The sequence below is a fragment of the Heterocephalus glaber genome, unplaced genomic scaffold (assembly GCF_053883595.1).
Source record: "Heterocephalus glaber isolate CG9 unplaced genomic scaffold, H.glaber_assembly_v1.0 deba00000546, whole genome shotgun sequence".
NCBI classification, from domain to species: domain Eukaryota; kingdom Metazoa; phylum Chordata; class Mammalia; order Rodentia; family Bathyergidae; genus Heterocephalus; species Heterocephalus glaber.
Genome location: NW_028258147.1, coordinates 39,876,910 through 39,895,361, shown reverse-complemented (window position 1 = coordinate 39,895,361; position 18,452 = coordinate 39,876,910). Strand labels below are relative to the sequence as shown.

Genomic DNA, 18,452 nt, shown 5'->3' with positions numbered 1-18,452 from the left:
TTGTAACCAGCTACTTGACTGAATTTGGTTATTAAGTCTAGAAGACTTTTGGTGGAGTTCTTGGGGTCTTCTATATAGAGTATCATGTCATCTGCAACTAATGACAATTTGACTTCTTCATTTCCTATCTTTATTCCTTTTATTTCTTTCTCTTGTCTAATTGCCGTGGCTAATGTTTCCAAAACTATATTGAACAGGAGTCATGATAGTGGACATCCTTGTCTTGTTCCTGCTTTTAGTGTGAAAGATTTCAGTTTTTGACCATTCAGTATGATACTGGCTGTTGGTTTCTCATAGATGGCTTTTATCAGCTTGAGGTAGAGAACATCAGTTCCAATTTTTGTAAGGTATTTATCATAAATGTGTGTTCTGTCAAATGCTTTTTCTGCATCTATTGAGATAATCATATGGTTTTTGTCCTTAGCTCTATTGATATAATGTATTACATTGATTGATTTGTGTATGTTGAATCATCCCCGCATCTGTGGGATGAATCCCACTTGATGATAAGGGTGCATGATCTTCTTGATGATCTTCTGCATTCTATTTGCCAGTATCTTATTAAGGATTTTTGCATCTATGTTCATTAGTGAGATTGGCCTACAGTTCTCTTTTTCAGTTGGGTCTTTCTCTGGTTTGGGGATCAAGGTGATGCTTGCTTCCAGGAATGAATTTGGGAGAATTGCTTCCCTTTCAATTTCATTGAAGAGTTTAAACAGTAGTGGCAGTAGTTCCACTCTAAATGTCTTATAGAATTCAGCAGTGAAGCCATCAAGGCCCGGGCTTTTCTTAGTTGGTAAGTTTTTTGTTACGTTTTCAATTTCATTGGTTAATATTGGGTTGTTTAGAATTTTTAGGTCTTCTTCATTCAACTTTGGTAATTCATATGTATCTAGGAATCTGTCCATTTCTTCTATGTTGTCCATCTTATTGGCGTATAGGTTCTGGAAGTAGGTATTGATGATCCTCTGTATTTCTGCTGGGTCTGTTGTAATTTCACACTTTTCATTCCTATTCACATGGATTTGGGCCTTTTCTTTCCTTTTTTTTGATAAGGTTGGCTAAGGGTTTGTCAATTTTGTTTATTCTTTCGAAGAACCAACTCTTGGCTTCATTAATTTTTTGTATCGTTCCCTTAGTGTCCATTGCATTGATTTCTCCTCTAATCTTTATAATTTCCTTCCTCGTATGAGCTTTGGGTTTGTCCTGCTCTTCTTTTTCTAGAAGCTTGAGGTTCAGCATCAGGTTGTTTAATTGGGCTCGTTCTGTTTTCCTAATATGTGTATTCACTGCTATGAATTTCCCTCATAAGACTGCTTTCATTGTGTCCCATAGATTCCGACATGTTGTATTGTCATTGTCATTTAATTGAAGGAACTGTCTGATTTCTTCTTTAATTTCCTCTGTGACCCATTGGTTATTCAGAAGTGTGTTGTTCAATTTCCATGTGTTTATGAAATTTTTTGACTTTCTTTTGCTATGGATCTCCAATTTCTTCGCACTATGGTCTGATAATGTACAGGGGATAACTTCAATTCCTTTGCACTTACTTAAACATGTTCTATATGTGAGTATGTGGTCTATTTTGGAGAATGACCCATGTGTAGCTGAGAAGAATTTGTATTCTGATTTTGTGGGGTGGAAGACTCTAAACATCTGTTAAGTTCATTTTTTCAAGAGTTCGATTGAGTTCCAGTATTTCATTACTTATTTTGTCTAGTTGATCTATCTATTTGTGACACTGGGGTGTTGAGGTCCCCCACTACAATTGTATTAGTGCATATATGACTTTTCATGTCCGTTTGTATTTGTTTTATATAGTTGGGCACACTGGTGTTTGGTGCATGTATATTGATGATTGTCATCTCTTCCTGTTGGATTGTTCCCTTTACAAGGATGAGGTGTCCTTCTTTGTCTCTCTTAATCGGTGTTGGTTTGAAATCTACTTGATCTGCAAAGAGGATAGCTGCTCCTGCTTTTTGGGGGGGTTCTTGTCACATGGAGTATTGTTTTCCACCCTTTAACTTTCAGTCTATGAGTTTCCTTTTGAATTAAGTATGTTTCTTGTATGCAGCATATTGTTGGATTTTGCTTCTTGACCCATTTTGTCAGTCTTTCTTTTGACTGGTGAATTGAGACCATTAATCTTGATGGTTATAACTGAAACATATTGACTTGTCATTGCCATGACTTTTTCTTTTTGTTGGGTTCTCCCCCTTTACATTTAATTTCTTGTTTTGCCAGATGGGTTGATTCTGCTTTGCTTCCTGGGGTTGTGATCCTCAATGTCTGTTCCTAGGATATTTTGTAAAAGTTTTTGGAGTGCTAGTTTGGTATTCACAAAGTTCCTAAGGTGCTCTTTGTCAAGCAAATATCTAATTTCTCTATCTGGTTTGAAAGATAGTTTTGCCGGGTACATCAATCCGGGTTGGAGACTGAGAAACTATTCAGTATTTAGAGGAGGTGAGCCAATCCCAGCACCCAGGAGAAGGCTCTCAGGTGACCATTCCACTGCTCCCAGGGTGCAGGACGTGATCTGTGTGGGCACCAGCAGCACACCCCCCGCACCACCGTGGAAATGAGAAGACATGGAAACAAGCCTCAAAAAGAGACTTCCAGATGACCTACAGCAACCCCAAAGGCAAACCAGATGGAACAATCTGATACTCAAACACATGGACTCCTTGAACTGGCAACAAAAGAGGATCTGGAAAAAATGAAATCAGAAATAATTTCTCAGATAACAGCAGAAAGTGTGACCATAGTGCAAGACATGATTAATAAATCTAGAGAGGACACAGATAAAAAATAGAGGAGCTGAGGAACATGTTGGAATCCCAACATAGAAAACAAATGGAATCCATAAAACAGATAAAAACAGATTTCCAGGAGATTAAACACTCCACTGAAAGCCTATGCAGTAGAATGAACCAATGTGAGGAAAGAATTTCAGATATAGAAGATAAGATTGCAATTAGTGAGGAGGAAAAGAAAACTTGATTTACAATTGCAAGGGACCATGAGAAATTAATCCAGCAGCTGCTAGACGATGCAAAGAAGAATAACATAAGACTGATTGGAGTCAATGAAGAAACAGGAGAGAGTGCAGATGACATAAAAAACCTGCTCACAGAAGGAATGGCAGAAAACTTCCCAAGGAGGGGAAAAGAACTTGACATACAGATAAGCTAGGCATGTAGGACTCCAGCTAGCCTTGATCAAAAAAAATCTACACATAGGCTTATAATAGTTAGGATTCCAGAAATCCAACAGAAGAACAAAATTCTACAAGCAGTTAGAGAAAAGAAACAAATCACATACAAAGGAGAGCCCATCAGAATCACAGCCGACTTCTCAATGCAAACCCTCAATGCTAGAAGAGCTTGGAGTGATGTATTTCAAGCCCTAAAGGAAAACAGCCTCCAACCCAGATTGATGCACCCTGCAAAACTATCTTTCAAAATTGATGGAGAAATAAGATACTTTCATGATAAAGAGCACCTTAGGAACTTCATGATTACCAAATCAGCACTCCAAAAAAATTTAGACAATGTCCTAGGAAAAGACAATGAGGATCACAACCCCAGGAAACCCAGCAGAATGAATCCTTTGGGCATGACAAATTAAACACAAAGGGGGAGAATCCAACAAAAAGAAAAAGTCATGACAAGGCTTTTAAAACTTTGAACTTCATCTCCCTAATGAGTGTATAATTCAATCTTGTTATTATACTGATTAGTATTTTTCTGATTCTAGTATTGCATACCTTTCCTTCTGCTGTACTAGCTATTTAGCATTTTCTTGTGTCCACTTTTTAATTGGGGTGTCTATTAATGAGCTATAAGAGTTCTTTATATATTCTGGTCATAGGTTATATGCATTGTAAATATGGTCTGTTTAAGGACTACTTTTCATTTTAACGATGTCATTTAAAGTTCTAAATTTTGATGGAATCTCATTTATCAATTTTTTTCTTTTATACATCATGTTTTTTGTATCCTAGAAAGTTCTTGCCTACCCTAAATTCATAAACATTTTCCCTTATAATTTCTTCTTCAAGTTTTAGAGTTTTCGTCTTTCATATTTAGGTTCATAGATCCTTTCAAGTTATTTTTATGTATGGAAATAAATGGTTGATGTTAGTTTTTTTATATACCGATTCCAGGTGTTCTAGTGCCATTTGCTGAAAACACTGTCTTTTCCTCTGCTCTTGAATTGAGTTTATGTTCTATAAAATGTTAATGTTAAATAATCTTTCAAAGCTCAGTGGACCATATATTTGTGGTTCTATTTCTAGATTCTCTGTTTTATTCCAATGATCTATATGTCTTTCCTTCCACCAACACTGCCTTGATTACTGTAGCTTTAGAGGAAGTCTTAAAATTAGGTACTGAATGTTTTCCAAAACTGTTTTTTTTCTTTGTCTTTTTACTTTTCTAGGTCCTTTGTACTCCTACATAACTTTTAAATTTCAATATCCAGTTCTTCATTTATAGCATTATTTATAGCCCTGAATTTTGATATATACCTTGTGTTTTCTAATCCTGCTAAATTCAAATACAAGTTCTAGGGGCTCCTAGATACTACTTAGTATTTTCTCTGTAGATGATCATTTCATCTGCATATAAATATTTTGCTTCTGACTTGCCAATCCTATCCTAATTGTGTCATTTTATTGTCAGACAAATTTGGTTTAGGCCTATGTTTCAAAGTTTAATGGACAGATGAAGAGTAGGCATATCTGTTATTGTTCCCCACCTTCGTTCTTCCCAGAGAAAGCATTGTGTCTTCTCCATTCATATAAGGCGTTTTTGCTGGAAGTATGGAGTACATGTCTTTGATCTGTTGAGAAGCTTCTGTTCTCCTTCTAGTTTCCTGACAGCTTTTACCATGAACAGCTGTAGAATTTAGTCCAATACACTTTCTCCAATGAGTGACAGGATCATATGGCTTTTTCCTTTCCTCTGTTAAAATGATGACTTTTGGGAGTGGATCTTCCAATGCTGAACCAACACTGCTATCCCTATAACAAAACCACTTTCTACATACTGCCAGATCTGACTTCTAATAGTTTGTTTTGTTAAACAAATTTCTATGTATGTTCATACCTTTTTCCTCTATTATCTTTATCCAGTTTTAGTATTAGCATGATGTTGATTTGCTAAAATGAGGGGAGAAGTGTTCCTTCTTTTTTCTGCTTTCAATGTTTGATATAATTCATCAGTGAAAATGTATATGAGCCTGTCGTTGTCATATAGGTAGGTTTTCAAGCTAGGAACATACTTTCTTTAATAGGCGCTATTCAAATTTTATATTTCCTCCAGAGTCAGTTTCGTTAATTTATCTTCCAAGATACTTCTTAGAAGTTGTTGAATTTATTTCAAAACAGATTTTTGTAATATGCTTTCTATATCATTTTAAATTCTATAAAATTTGTGATAATTTCTCCTAGATCTTGATATTGTAATTTAAAAAATATATAATTGATATGGAAGAAAATAGGAATAGGAATAGGAAGAAAAGACCTAAAGTAGTAGGGGAAGTGGGAGGGGTAGGGGAAAGAAAAGAAGGGAAAAGAAAAAATATGAGAAAAGGAAAAAAATGGAAACAAAGTCTTTGCAAATAGGGAAGGGTGGAGGGGGTGAAGGGAGGGCAAGGGAAGGGGAAAAAAATAAGAACCAAGATACTCATGTAATGATATTAGATCCCAATGATGAATGTAACTGTATTTTATACCTAAAATGTACCAGTAAACTTAAAGGGGGAACAAAAACTAAAGGAAACTATTCAGTATTTACACATGTGTGTCCTATTTATTTCACTTTAGAGTACGGCCTCAACATGCATCCATTTAGCTACAAATGTCCCTAGTTTCTCATTCTTTTTGGCTGAGTCATTCTCCATTTTATAAAAAAACCCACATCTTCTCTTCCGGTTTCCCACTGATGGGCACTTGGGCTGTTTCCAAGCTTTAGCTATTACACACTGTGCTGCTATAAACATGGGTGCACATGTATCATTGTGGTATGATTCTTTTAATTCTTTTGGGAAGATAGCCAGCAGGGGAACAGCTCCGTGAAATGGTACCTCTAGTCCTATTTCTTGCTGGTTTCTCCATACTGATTTGCCCAGTGGTTGCACCAGCCTGCACTCCCACCAACAATGGAGAAGGGTTCCTTTCTCCTTGCACCCCTGCCAGTCTTTGTTATTGGTTGACTTCTTGAGAGCAGCCATTCTTTGTGGGGTGAAGTGGAATCTGTGTTGTTTTCATCTGCATTTCTCAAATGACCAGTGATGTTGAAAATTTTTTCATATATTTATTTGCTGCTTTTACTTCTTTGTCTGAGAAATGTCTGTTCATTTCAGATGCTCATTTTTGAATTGGGTCATTAATTTTGGGGTGTCTGATTTTCTTCAGTTCTTTATATATTCTAGATAGTAGTCCTTTATCTGAGGTAAAGCTGCTCAAAAATTTTTCCTACACTGTGGCTTGTCTCTTAGCTCTGTTGGTGGTTTCCCTTGCAGTGCAGAAGCTTTTTAATAAGATGAGATTCCAGTTGTTGATTCTTTGTGCTAGTTCCCATGCTGCTGAAGTTTTTTTAAATAAAGTCTTTTCCTATGCCAGTGTCTTCAAGAGTTCTACCTAACTTATCTTCCAGCAATTTTAGTGTTTCTGTTTTAATATTTAGATCTTTAATCCACTTCAATCTTAGATTACTGCATGGTGATAGGCATGAGTCTATTTTCAATCTTTGGCAGGTGGAAATCCAGTTTTTCCAACATCATTTATTAAATAGCCTATCTTTCCTCCAATTATGGTGGTTGTTCTTTTGTCAAAGATGAGTATGTCTGGAGTTGTTTCTGCATCTTCTGATCTATTCCACTGATCCTTCAGTACTTTTGCCAGTACTATGCTGTTTTTATCACAGTAGCTTTGTAGTATAGTTTCAAATTGTGGATTGTGATACCCCCTGCCATGTTTCTGTTGCTTAGAATTGCTTTTGCTATTCCAGGTCTCTTCTGCTTCCAAGTGAATTTTTGGGGTTTTTTCTCCAGTTCTGTGAAGTTTGTTGTTGGAATTTCAATCAGCATCGTATTAAATCTATATAGTAGTTTTGGAAGTATGTCCATTTTCACTATATTGGTTCTTCCTACCCAAGAACCAGGGATGTCTTTCCATTTTCTTATATCCTCCTCGATCTCCTTTTTCAGGGTGCTGTAGTTTTCAGTTAGAGGTCTTTTGCTTCCTTTGTTAGATTGACTCCTAGATATTTCTTTTTTGGGGGGATGCTACTGTAAAAGGAATTGTTTTCCTAATTTCTCTCTCAGTGAGTCTGTTATTTGTGTATAAGAAGGCTATCATTTTTTGAGTGTTGACCTTGTATCCAGCTACTCTACTGACTCTATCAATTAAGTCTTGAAGTCTTTTGGCCGAGTTTTTTGGATTGTCTATGTAAAGTATCATATCATCAGAAAATAATGACAGTTTAACTTCTTCATTTCCTGTCTTCATTTATTTTATTTCTTTCTCTTTTGTAATTGCTGTGGCTAATGTTTCCAGAACTATATTGAACAGGAGTGGTGATAGTGGGCATCTTTGTCTTGTTCCTGATTTTAGCATGAAAGTCTTCAGTTTTTGACCATTTAGTATGATGCTGGCTGTTGGTTTTTCATACATAGCCTCAGTCAGGTTGAGAGAAAGACCATTTAGTCCAATTTTCTTTTGGGTTTTTATCATGAATCGGTATTGGATTTTGTTGAATGCTTTTTCTGCATCTATTGAGATGATCATATGGTTTTTGTCCTTTGCTCTGTTAATATAGTGTATTACATTTATTAATTTATGTATGTTGAACCATCCTTGCATCCCTGGGATAAATCCAACTTGGTCATGGTGTATGATCTTCTTGATGACCCTCTGTATTCTGTTTGCCAGTGTCTTGCTGAGGATTTTTCCATCTATATTCATTAGAGAGATTGGCCTGTAGTTCTCTTTTTGAGTTGGGTCTTTCCCTGGTTTTGGAATCAAAGTAACACTTGCTTCCAGGAATGAATTCGGAAGCCTTGCTTCCCTTTCAATTTCCTTGATGAGTTAAAAGTGTAATGGCAATGGTTCTTCTTTAAATGTCTTGTAGAATTCAGCATTAAAGCCATCAGGACCTGGGCTTTTCTTGGTTGGTAAATTTTGTATTACATTTTCAATTTCACTCATTGGTATTGGAGTGTTTAGAATTTCTATATCTTCTTCATTTAACTTTGGCAATTTGTATTTATGTAGGAATCTGTCCATTTCTTCTTTGTTTTCCATTTTATTAGAGTATAGGTTCTTGAAGTAGGTATTGATGATCGTCTGGATTTCTGCTTGGTGTGTTGTGACTTCACTTTTTTTTTCTTAATTGCACGGATTTGAGCCTTTTCTTTCCTTTTTTTGATAAGGTTGGCTAAAGGTTTATTGATTTTATTTATTCTTTTGAAAAACCAACTCTTTGATTCATTGATTTTTTTTTGTATCATTGTCTTAGTCTCCATTGCATTGATTTCTGCTCTGATGTTTATAATTTCCTCTCTTGTATGAGCTTTTGATTTGTTATACTCTTCTTTTTCTAGGAGTTTGAGGTTCTGCAGTAGGTTATTTAATTCAGTTTTCTCTGTTTTCCTAATATGGGCATTCAGTGCTATGAATTTCCTGCATAGAACTGCTTTCATTGTGTCCCATAGATTCCTGTATGTTGTACTGGCATTATCATTTACTTGGAGAAACTGTCTAATTTCTTCTTTAATTTTCTGTGTGACCTATTGGTTGTTCAGGAGGGTGTTATTCAATTTCCATGTGTTTGTGGGAGTTTTGCAGTTTCTTATGTTATTGACCTCCAATTTTATTGCACTATGGTGTGTTAACATACAGGGGGTAACTTCAGTTCTTTTACGTTTACTTAGACATATCCTATGAGGTAGCATGTGGTGTATTTTGGAGAATGACTGTGTGTAGCCAAAAAGAATGCGTATTCTGATTTTGTGGGGTGGAACACTCTGTAAACATCTATTAAGTCTATTTCTTCAAGAGCTTGGTTCAGTTCTAGAATTTTGTTGTTAATTTTTTGTCTAGATGATCTGTCTATTTGTGATAGTGGGGTATTGAGGTCCCCCACTACAATAGTATTAGTGCTTATTTGATTTTTCATGTCCATTAATATTTGTTTTGTATAGTTGGGGGCATTCACATTTGGTGCATATATATTTAGGGTTTTCATCTCTTCCTCTTGGATTGTTCCCTTCACAGGGATGTAGTGACTGTCTTTGTCTCTCTTAATTAGTTTTGGCTTTAAATCTACTTTGTCTGCAAATAAGATTGCTACCCCTGCTTTTTTCTGGTTTCCTGTCACGTGGAGAACTGTTTTCCATCCTTTTACTTTCAGTCTATGAATTTCTTTTTGAGTTAGGGGTGTTTCATGCATACAGCATATTGTTGGATTTTGCTTCTTAATCCATTCTTTCATTCTATTTCTTTTTATTTGTGAATTGAGGCCATTAACATTGATGGTTATAATTGATAGATATTGACTCATCCTTGTCATGATGTTTTACTTTTATTGGCTCTTTTAGTTCTTATTTTTCCCCCTTTCCCTTTAGTTTCTTGCCTTGCCTAGTGGCTTCCCTCTGTCAGGCCTCATGTAGGTGTGACCTTCATTGTTTTTTCTAGGATATTGTTTAGAGTTGTTTGGAGTGCTGGTTTGGTGTTCATGAAATTTCTCATGTTTTCTTTGTTGTGTAAGTAACTAATTTCCTCCATCGATTTTGAAAGATAATTTTGCAGGATACAACAGTGTAGGTCAAAAGTTATTTTCTTTCAGCACTTGAAATACTTCACTCAGTCTCTCCTTGACTTGAGCATTTGCGTTGAGAAGTCTGCTATGATTCTGATGGGCTTTCCTTTGTAGGTAATTTGTTTCTTTTCTGTAACTGTAGGATTTTGTTCTTCTGTTTGATTTCTGGGATCTTGATTATTACATGTCTAGGTGTAGATTTTTTTTGATCATGGCTAGTTGGAGTTTTATATGCCTCACTTATCTGTATGTCCAATTCTCTTCCTCTGTCTAGGAAGTTTTCTGCTATTACTTCTGTGAACAGTTTTTTTTATGTCAATTGTACTTTCTCCTGTTTTTTCATGGACTCCTATCAGTCTTATGTTATTCTTCTTTGCATCATCTAGCAGCTGCTGTATTGATTTCTCGTGGTCCCTTACTATTTTTAAGAAATCTCTATGTTCATGGTCCTTAACCACAATCCTGTCTTCTATATCTGATATTCTATCTTCAGATTCCCTTAATCTGCTGTGCATACTTTCAATGGAGTTTTTAATTTCCTGATCATTTGTTTGAACCTGTTTCATGGATTCCATTTCTTTTTTATGTTAGGCGATCATGGTTTCCATTTCTTCCTCATGCTGGGCATTCATGGCTTCGCACCTGTTTCGAGCTCTTCTATTTTTTTATCCGTTACTGTTCTAGAGCCTCTAGTCATGTCTTTCACCCTGCTCACCATCTCTTTAGTTATCTGGGATGTTATTTCTACTTTGAATTTTTCTAGAGCCTCATTCATCTGTTTTGTTCCTTCCTGTGCTATCAGTTCAGGGTGTCCAGGTGGTTGATTATCAGACTTTTCCACCACTTTTCCCCCAGAATTTACCCTTGGTGGGGTGGAAGCCTGCGTTTGTGCCTTGCTTAAATATCTTCTCATTTTTGTTTTTGGTACTGTCCTTGGTTTAATTCCTGGGTTGGTACTTCGAAATTTACTTATTGTAATTATCTTTGTTGCTTGTAATTAGAACCCTTATGGAATGATTGCTGAGGTATCTTCCAAATATATCTGGTGTTTAGGTTTTGAGTCTAATGACTCTGAGGCTATGTCATTTTCATTATACAAGAAAGGAGCACTGACTTGATCAATCACAACACCTTAGCCCAAGTGATACAATCAGCAACACCATAGCATCAAGTACATTTTAGGAAATGACAGTTTGTGAAAGTAATTAATCTATCACCTTTAACTGTGAATTATATCACGATTGAGGACCTACCCAACATATGTTTATAGTGAATAAGCTCTTCATTATAGCAACTTTTCCCTTTGGGATGGGGAGTTAGAAGGTATTGGGAAGGGAGGGATAGATAGGTAGAAGGATAGGGGAAGATTCGCAGTGGGGCCAGAGGACATAGGCGAGAGAAGGAAAAAGAGAATAAAAGAAAAAATAAGGAACAAATCTGAATTAGGGCCAGGACAGGAACAAAAAGGGAGGTGAAGAACAATGTGGGGCAGCAGCAAGAGAGTGAGTGTGAGAGAGAAAGGAAAGAGAAAAGAAAAAGAAAGAAAGAAAGAAAGAAAAATTTGAAAACAGTAGGAATAAAAATTAAAAATAAGAGCAGAAAAACCCCAATAATTATAATTTTGTAAATAAAAAATAAAAATGAAAAATGAAGGACCTCCTTCAGGGTATATCTCTGCTGTCACAACAGATAATGTGGGCAGCAGTGTCCAGATATAAGTTAGCGAGTCTCAGCAAGCCAGTTGCAGACCTGTGCAATTCAGGCAGATTTCTAGCTGCAAGTTCCAAGTTGAGCTCCCTGTCCTCCTGTAGGGTTGAACTCTGCAAGGTTGTACTGCAGGTTCCAGCTGCCCTTTCCCTGAAGATAATACCGGTTCTGATGGGAGGTGATGACCCCTCCAACTTACCCAGTACAGTGGTCTGGTGTCCCCTGTGTCTTTGTAGTGTGGAACCAGGTAACGGAACAAACAAGAGGCTGGAGGGTGGGGGGTTCTGTGCATGCCCACGTGGATTGCTGCCGTGGGCATGGCCAGTCGCGAGGGCTCCTCATGTTCAGGCTGGTCCCTGCTGGTGTGCTTGGTGCGGACTGGATCACACTGAAGATTGTGTGTTCTGAAATCTTGTGGATTATCAGTGATGGATTTCTTTTGTTGCTCTTTATCATGAAAATATCTTATTTCCCCATAAAATTTGAAAGATAGTTTTGCAGAATATATTAACCTGGGTTGGAAATTATTTTCTTTTAGGGCTTGAAACTTTTCAGTCTGAGCTCTTTGGCCTTTAAAGTTTGTGTTGAGAAGTCTGCTGCAATTCCAATGAGTTTACTTTTGTAATCAATTTGCTACTTCTCTCTAACTATTAAAATTCTGTTCTTGAGTTGAACTTCTCGGATTTTGACTCTGATGTGTCTTGGAGAGAGTCTTTTTTGAATATGACTGTTTGGGATTCTATGTACTTTACTTATCTGTGTGTGAAATTGTGTTCCCATATTTGGAAAGCTTTCTGCTATTATTTCAGTATACAGGTTTTTTATGTCATTTGTGCCATCTTCTGTTTTTTACTAATCTTAGATTAATCTCTTTTGCATCATCTAGGAGCTGTTGAGTCCATTTTTTTCATGTTACGTTGCTGTATTTAAGATATTTCCCATTAATTGGTCACTGACAACAAACCTGTCTTGTAGATCTGACACTATTCTAACATTGTTCATTTCTGGTACTCATGCTTTGATAGGATTTTTAATCTCCTTAATTTCTGTTTGGACCCATTTCATCAACTCTCTTTTCTATGCTGGTCTTGCAGGTTTTACTTCATTTTCTTTAGCTCTGCTAGCTTTTTATTAGTATCTTCTGTAGATTTTTTAATCATTTTGTTTATTTGGCCCAATGTCTCTTTACTTATATCTCTTTGAGCTTGCCAAATGCCTTATTGATTTGTTTTGTTATTTCCCCTCATATCATTTCAAATAATTTGGCTGTGTGGCTTTTGAGTTCCTCTCCTTTGATGCCCCATGGATCAGCTTTGGGGGAGATGGGAGCTTTTGGAAGCATTTTGTTGACTTTTCTTCTGGTGTCTATATTTTGTTGTTATTGTTATTTTTGCACTGAGGCTTGCAGATTGATTATAGTGGAAAGCTTGTGTTTAGTATCAAGACCTCTTCAATTGTGTCTACTTTTCAGCTTTATCCTCTGAATGTAGCTAACTACTGGTCTTGCCTGTTTCTGAGTATCCAACCCCCTTTATTTACTTGGGAATGGAAGGTTGCAGCAAATTTGGCCCAGTATCTAGTTCTCCAGGAATGGGCTGAAGCACTATTAATAACTCCAAGGAAATCCAGATATTGGTATTCTGTGAAAACCCATTAGTAGAAACAGCTATGTTACCTTGGCTATAGTAACAAAATGACCATCAATTATAGCATCAAAGACCAAATGAATATCGACAAGCCCTAAGGACCAATAATATACCACCCTTAACCATAGAAAAGAGATCTGTGGCCAGGGATTTAGCTCAGTGGTTCCACTGCCTGCCTCGCAAGTGCAAGGACCTGAGTTTGATCCCTGGTACCAAAAAAAAAAAAAAAAAAGAAGAAGAAAAGAAAAGAGATCTGTAATTATAGCATGAATACTAAGACAAACCAAATACTAACCTACCCTTGACCTACAGTAAATATCTACTGAATGGAACAACTTTACCTCTGCTACCAACTGAACAGTATTCAACAGTGTAAAGTTAACTAGCTCTCTAGAGATCTATAAAGCTTAGTAGTTATATTAGTAAAGGTAGAGGGAGTGGGTAACCAGAGTTGAAAGAGTAAAATCTGAGAAATTAACCAATGGGATATGAGAAGGAGTAGAGATAGAAGTAGAGATAGTAAGATACAGTGCCCTACTGAGGAGTTAAAGGAAATCAGTAGTACTAGAGAACAATTACAGGAAAGAACAAACAAGAACAAGAGTGAACAAGAAAAAATAGGATGAAAAAAGGAATTAAGATTTGTTATGTACATGTACCAATTTCCCACAATGAATGTAAAAATTATGTACTATACACATGTACTAATAAACTATATTAAATAAATAAATAATGACAAGAAAAAAAGATAGAGACCAAAATACAGGAAACAAAAGAAAGATAAGGAAGAGAAAAAAGTTGAAAAGGGTAGATAAAAGGAAAGAAACTAAAAGAGGAAAAGAGGGGGGATCCCCAACCCTCCAAAACACTCAATGAAGGAAAAATAAAAATAAGAAAAAAAAGACCGAATTGAAAAAATTCTTGTGTTTTTGAGAGTTGCTTCTTTTTCTCTGCAGTCTTGGGATCCAGCCAGTGACAGTTTTCTCCATGTGGTTTTAGGGTCTATAGATTTTTCAGGTGTCCTTCCTGCAGCAGTGGCTTCCCTGTCTATTCACCCTAAATTGTGGTTACCATCCAAACCAAGGTGTGTCCTTGCTACCATTGGTAGATGGGAAATGTGATCAACCCTCTGGTCTTTGCTGAATTGTACATGGGTCGGAGGTTCAGGGGACTGTTAGACTTAATGTCGACAGTCACAGGTCTGGTTGTTTCCTTCTCTCTCCAGGTGTTGTCCTCATACATACGGGAGCAGGTACACTGATTAGTCCTCACCCCTGGTACCCTGTGCCAAGGAGACTCACCATGTAGACCTGGCTTTGAGGTGATGGATGGTCTTACGCTTGTGTTGACAGGGTGCATCATGAGGGAGTTTTACATACAAACATTCAACTCTGCCTTTTTTCTCAAAGATATCCAAAGAATTGGAGGATCCATAATTCTTCTAACCAATTACAAAGTATCATTTATTAAGTATTTTCTATATATAAGTCCCAATGCTAAGTACTTTATGAGTATTACTTTATTTACTTACCCTAAGAAGTGAGTACTGTTGTTTCCTTGTTTTGCATATGAGTAAACCGCCTCACACAGGTTAAAAGATTTGGATAAATTCCTAGGATAGCTCAATCAAGATTTGAATTCAGGTCAGTATGACACTAAAGTCTAGACTCTTTGGCCTTATATTTGTTATCTGTCTGGATTATCTACGTGGTACTCATTTCAAGTGGCATATTTCAGTGTAGCACATGGCCTGTGTTTGTTTTTATTGGTCAATGTCAGAACATTAGGGCTTTGTTACTCTGTAGAAGTCCACGATTATTACTGAAAATTTAGGCTGATGGACATTAAATAAAATACATGAAGGCGTACATAATGTCAATATTTAGATACAATATTTATGTTTACTTTTACTATAATAAAACATCACTTTATTTTTTATTTATTTCTTTTTTGGTACCAGGGATCGAACTTGGGTCCTTGCACAGCAGGCAGTGAAACCACTGAGCTAAATCCCCAGCTAAAACATCATTTTAAATCATTACCAACCACAATATATTTATTGAACTTAGCATCTATATCTTCCATAGTCTATCAATATTAAACGCATCAGTGTTCTTTACATAGAAGTTCAATGAATGTGTTTTTGCATGTAATTGATAATGTACTCAAAAGCCAAATTGCTGTCTCATTAGGCCCGAGAAGGCCGGACCACCATTGCGATAGCTCATCGCTTGTCCACAGTTCGCAACGCTGACGTCATTGCCGGATTTGATGACGGAGTCATCGTGGAGAAGGGAAATCATGATGAACTCATGAAAGAGAAAGGCGTTTACTACAGACTTGTCACAATGCAGGTGTAGTTTAACGCCAGAATTTCCCTGACTTTTTTTGAGGGGGAGGATAAGCTAATATTGCTATATTTTCTGTGGAAAATAAATGTTACTTAACTTATCTTGAAAAATAAGAAAAAGTACTTGGTGAATTCAGCAACACACCGGTGTTTTAGCTTTCTTTTTTTCCTGAAAAGAGAGGAGTTAAAGATAAAGAATACTTTACAAAGGTGAGATACCCACTAGTAGCCACTGGCAACATGTGGCCACTGAACATTTGTGTTGTCGTTACTCTGAACTAAAATGTTGTAAGTAGCAAATGTACTCCAGATTCTGATCTCTTATTACATATAAGAACTCAAAACATCTCAAGGGTTTTTAATATATTGATTACATGTTGAAACAGTAATATCATTTGATATCAATAGTATCTTGGCTATATCAGGCTAAGTGCAATATATAGGTAAAATTAATTTTACTCTTTTCACATTTTTTATTATAACTACTAGATAAATACAATTGAGAAATGTGGCTCATGTAAGGGCTTGTACCATATTTCTGTTGACAGCTGTGGTCCAAAGCAAACTTCACTAAGGCAGAATGCCCACAGAAAGGAAATGGCTAGATAAGATACACAGAAGAGATGTGTTATTTTAGCATATTCAGTGGGAATCTTTCTTATTAGTAGTTTTCTTTTTAAAGGTATTACAGAAAAAGAAATAGCAGTTTAACTTCATCCCTTTTTATAAGTCCTGTACTTAAATTACCATTTCTATGGCATCTGATGTTCATTAATCAGTTTCATTGGTCAACTAAGTCTAACCACCTTGTGCATATTTCTTGTTTCAGACAATAGAAAGTGGAGATGAATTAGAAAATGAAGTTTGTGAATCTAAAAATGAAAATGACGTCTTGGCAATGTCTTTAAAAGGTTCACGATCCAGTCTAAAAAGAAGATCAACTCGGAAGAGTATCAATGAATCACAAGAACAAGACCAAAAGCTTCGTACAGAAGCAGCCCTGGTATGTAGGGGGATGTAGAATTTTATGTCCTACCCCCTCCATCTTTGTCCTAGTTGGGTCATTGTGGACCCAACTAGGGGTGCCTACTGGGGTAAAAAAGGAAACAAGAAATGATTTTCCAAAATTTTTCTGTCCCAACACTCAAGACTGTCCTCAAACCAGAAATGTCAACAGTTTCTAATCCACTTGTAATTTAAGAATAAGAATTTATAGGAAGCTTTTTAGAATTAAAACTTATAAAGACACCTAGTGGGTCTTCAAATATTAAAATTTCTATTCTGTTGGTCTCTACTTATAAATATTCTTGTCATCTTTTGAATGTCAGGTCAGTGGTTAAATATATGTAAAAATATTTCTTACAAAATGAAGAAGTATTAACAGAGTTTGTCAATACATTTTTTGAAGCTGAAGATCCATCAATTGATCCATCAATTTCATGCATTTATTTTAAAAATATGCACAAATTATATATCATAAAAGCATTTATCAATTTTAACTATTTGTAACATTTCATATTTTCAGGATGAAAATGTGCCTCCAGTTTCCTTTTGGAGGATTCTAAAGCTGAACATAACAGAATGGCCTTATTTTGTGGTGGGTGTTTTTTGTGCCATTATCAATGGAGGCCTGGAACCAGCATTTGCAGTAATATTTTCGAAGATTATAGGGGTAAGTTTGTATGTTCACTTCTGGTATTGGCTTGTGAACCCTGATTGAAGAACGAACAGGTTGTATTTGTATCAGTATATGTAAGCCACAAAAATCATGTCCCTTCATATGAAACCAACCTGATCCAAGGTGTAAGAATAGAAGTCTGGTTAGTGAGAGCAAAGCTAATTTTATAAATGTTCCATGTCCTGGTTCTACTCCAAGACCCTGCTGGTTTCTTTCCACAGGCTCAGCCTACCAGCTCCCTAAAAATAGTTAATAAAACTTGTGGGCTAACTTTCCCATCCCCACCACCACTGGGCTCTACGCAAAACCCTTAACCCTCACCTCATGGTTATACATCGGGTTTTCCTTAAGTGTGTGTCAGATTGGCTTAAGAATGAGCTGTTCTGTAGCAGACTCACTTGGCGGGACATGACCAGGCCAAGCATACTACTTGTGTACCTAAGGTGTAATTTTCATCCCATTTCCTAAGAATGAAATAGAAAGAGACAGCTTCCTAAAGATTGAGGTTGACATGTTGCTTCCACCTGATTTTAGTGGTGCCATTTTCAGAATACGGTTACAATCTGGAGAGGCATGTTTGCTGCTTAGTGAGAGATTTTTTCAAACATCCTTGCCATGCTGCTGAGAACTTTGTGGAGAGAGAGTTTGATTACCACAGAAGCATAAGCCAAACACTAGCTTTTGATTCTACAACAAAAAAATGAAAGCATGCCTGGCTAGGTCATTTCAGGTTGCCATTCATGTTTAAAGTTCTCAATAAATCTTTCTTCAACTGTTGAATGTATCTCAATTGTAGACACCTTGTGTCTCTGGTGTTAAGACCCTGGGTTTGAGCCACTTTACTGAAAAAAATGGAACGAAATATTTCCCATGGTCTTCTTTGTGTCAGATAGTTTTATATGTCCTGAAAAAATACTGAGAAGCAGATAAAATGTCTGATTCTGTGGAGCAAGTACTTTGTTCTAGGTCAGGGAGCAGCAGACTTTTCCTAGATAGGGGAAGACAACACATACTTTAAGTTCTTCAGACAGTGTGCTTTCTGTTGCACACTGGTGGAGCAATGTTGCATGCTTTTGTGGAGCAAAACATACCATATACACTATGAAAGCAAACGAACATTTTGTGTTCCACCAATACTTGGTATAAACATTTGGCCATTGGTCCATAGTTTGTTGATCGGTGTTCTGACATGTGTCTTACAGGCATGGAGGTAGACAGCAGTGTCAACAGAAGAAAAAAAAGTAGAA

At 36.5% G+C, this 18,452-nt stretch overlaps 1 protein-coding gene across 4 annotated transcripts in view; it reads left to right on the top strand.

The window, feature by feature from the left end:
* The window catches only part of LOC101713196 (ATP-dependent translocase ABCB1), a 152,246-nt gene that overhangs the window by 60,904 nt on the left and 72,890 nt on the right, over positions 1-18,452 (top strand). For all 4 annotated transcript variants that reach the window (XM_087204495.1, XM_004862427.3, XM_013078708.3 and 1 more), the window contains 3 exons: positions 15,370-15,531; positions 16,357-16,530; positions 17,053-17,199. In XM_087204495.1, the coding sequence (XP_087060621.1) occupies positions 15,370-15,531; positions 16,357-16,530; positions 17,053-17,199 (483 nt within the window). The remainder of the gene's footprint in view (positions 1-15,369; positions 15,532-16,356; positions 16,531-17,052; positions 17,200-18,452) is intronic.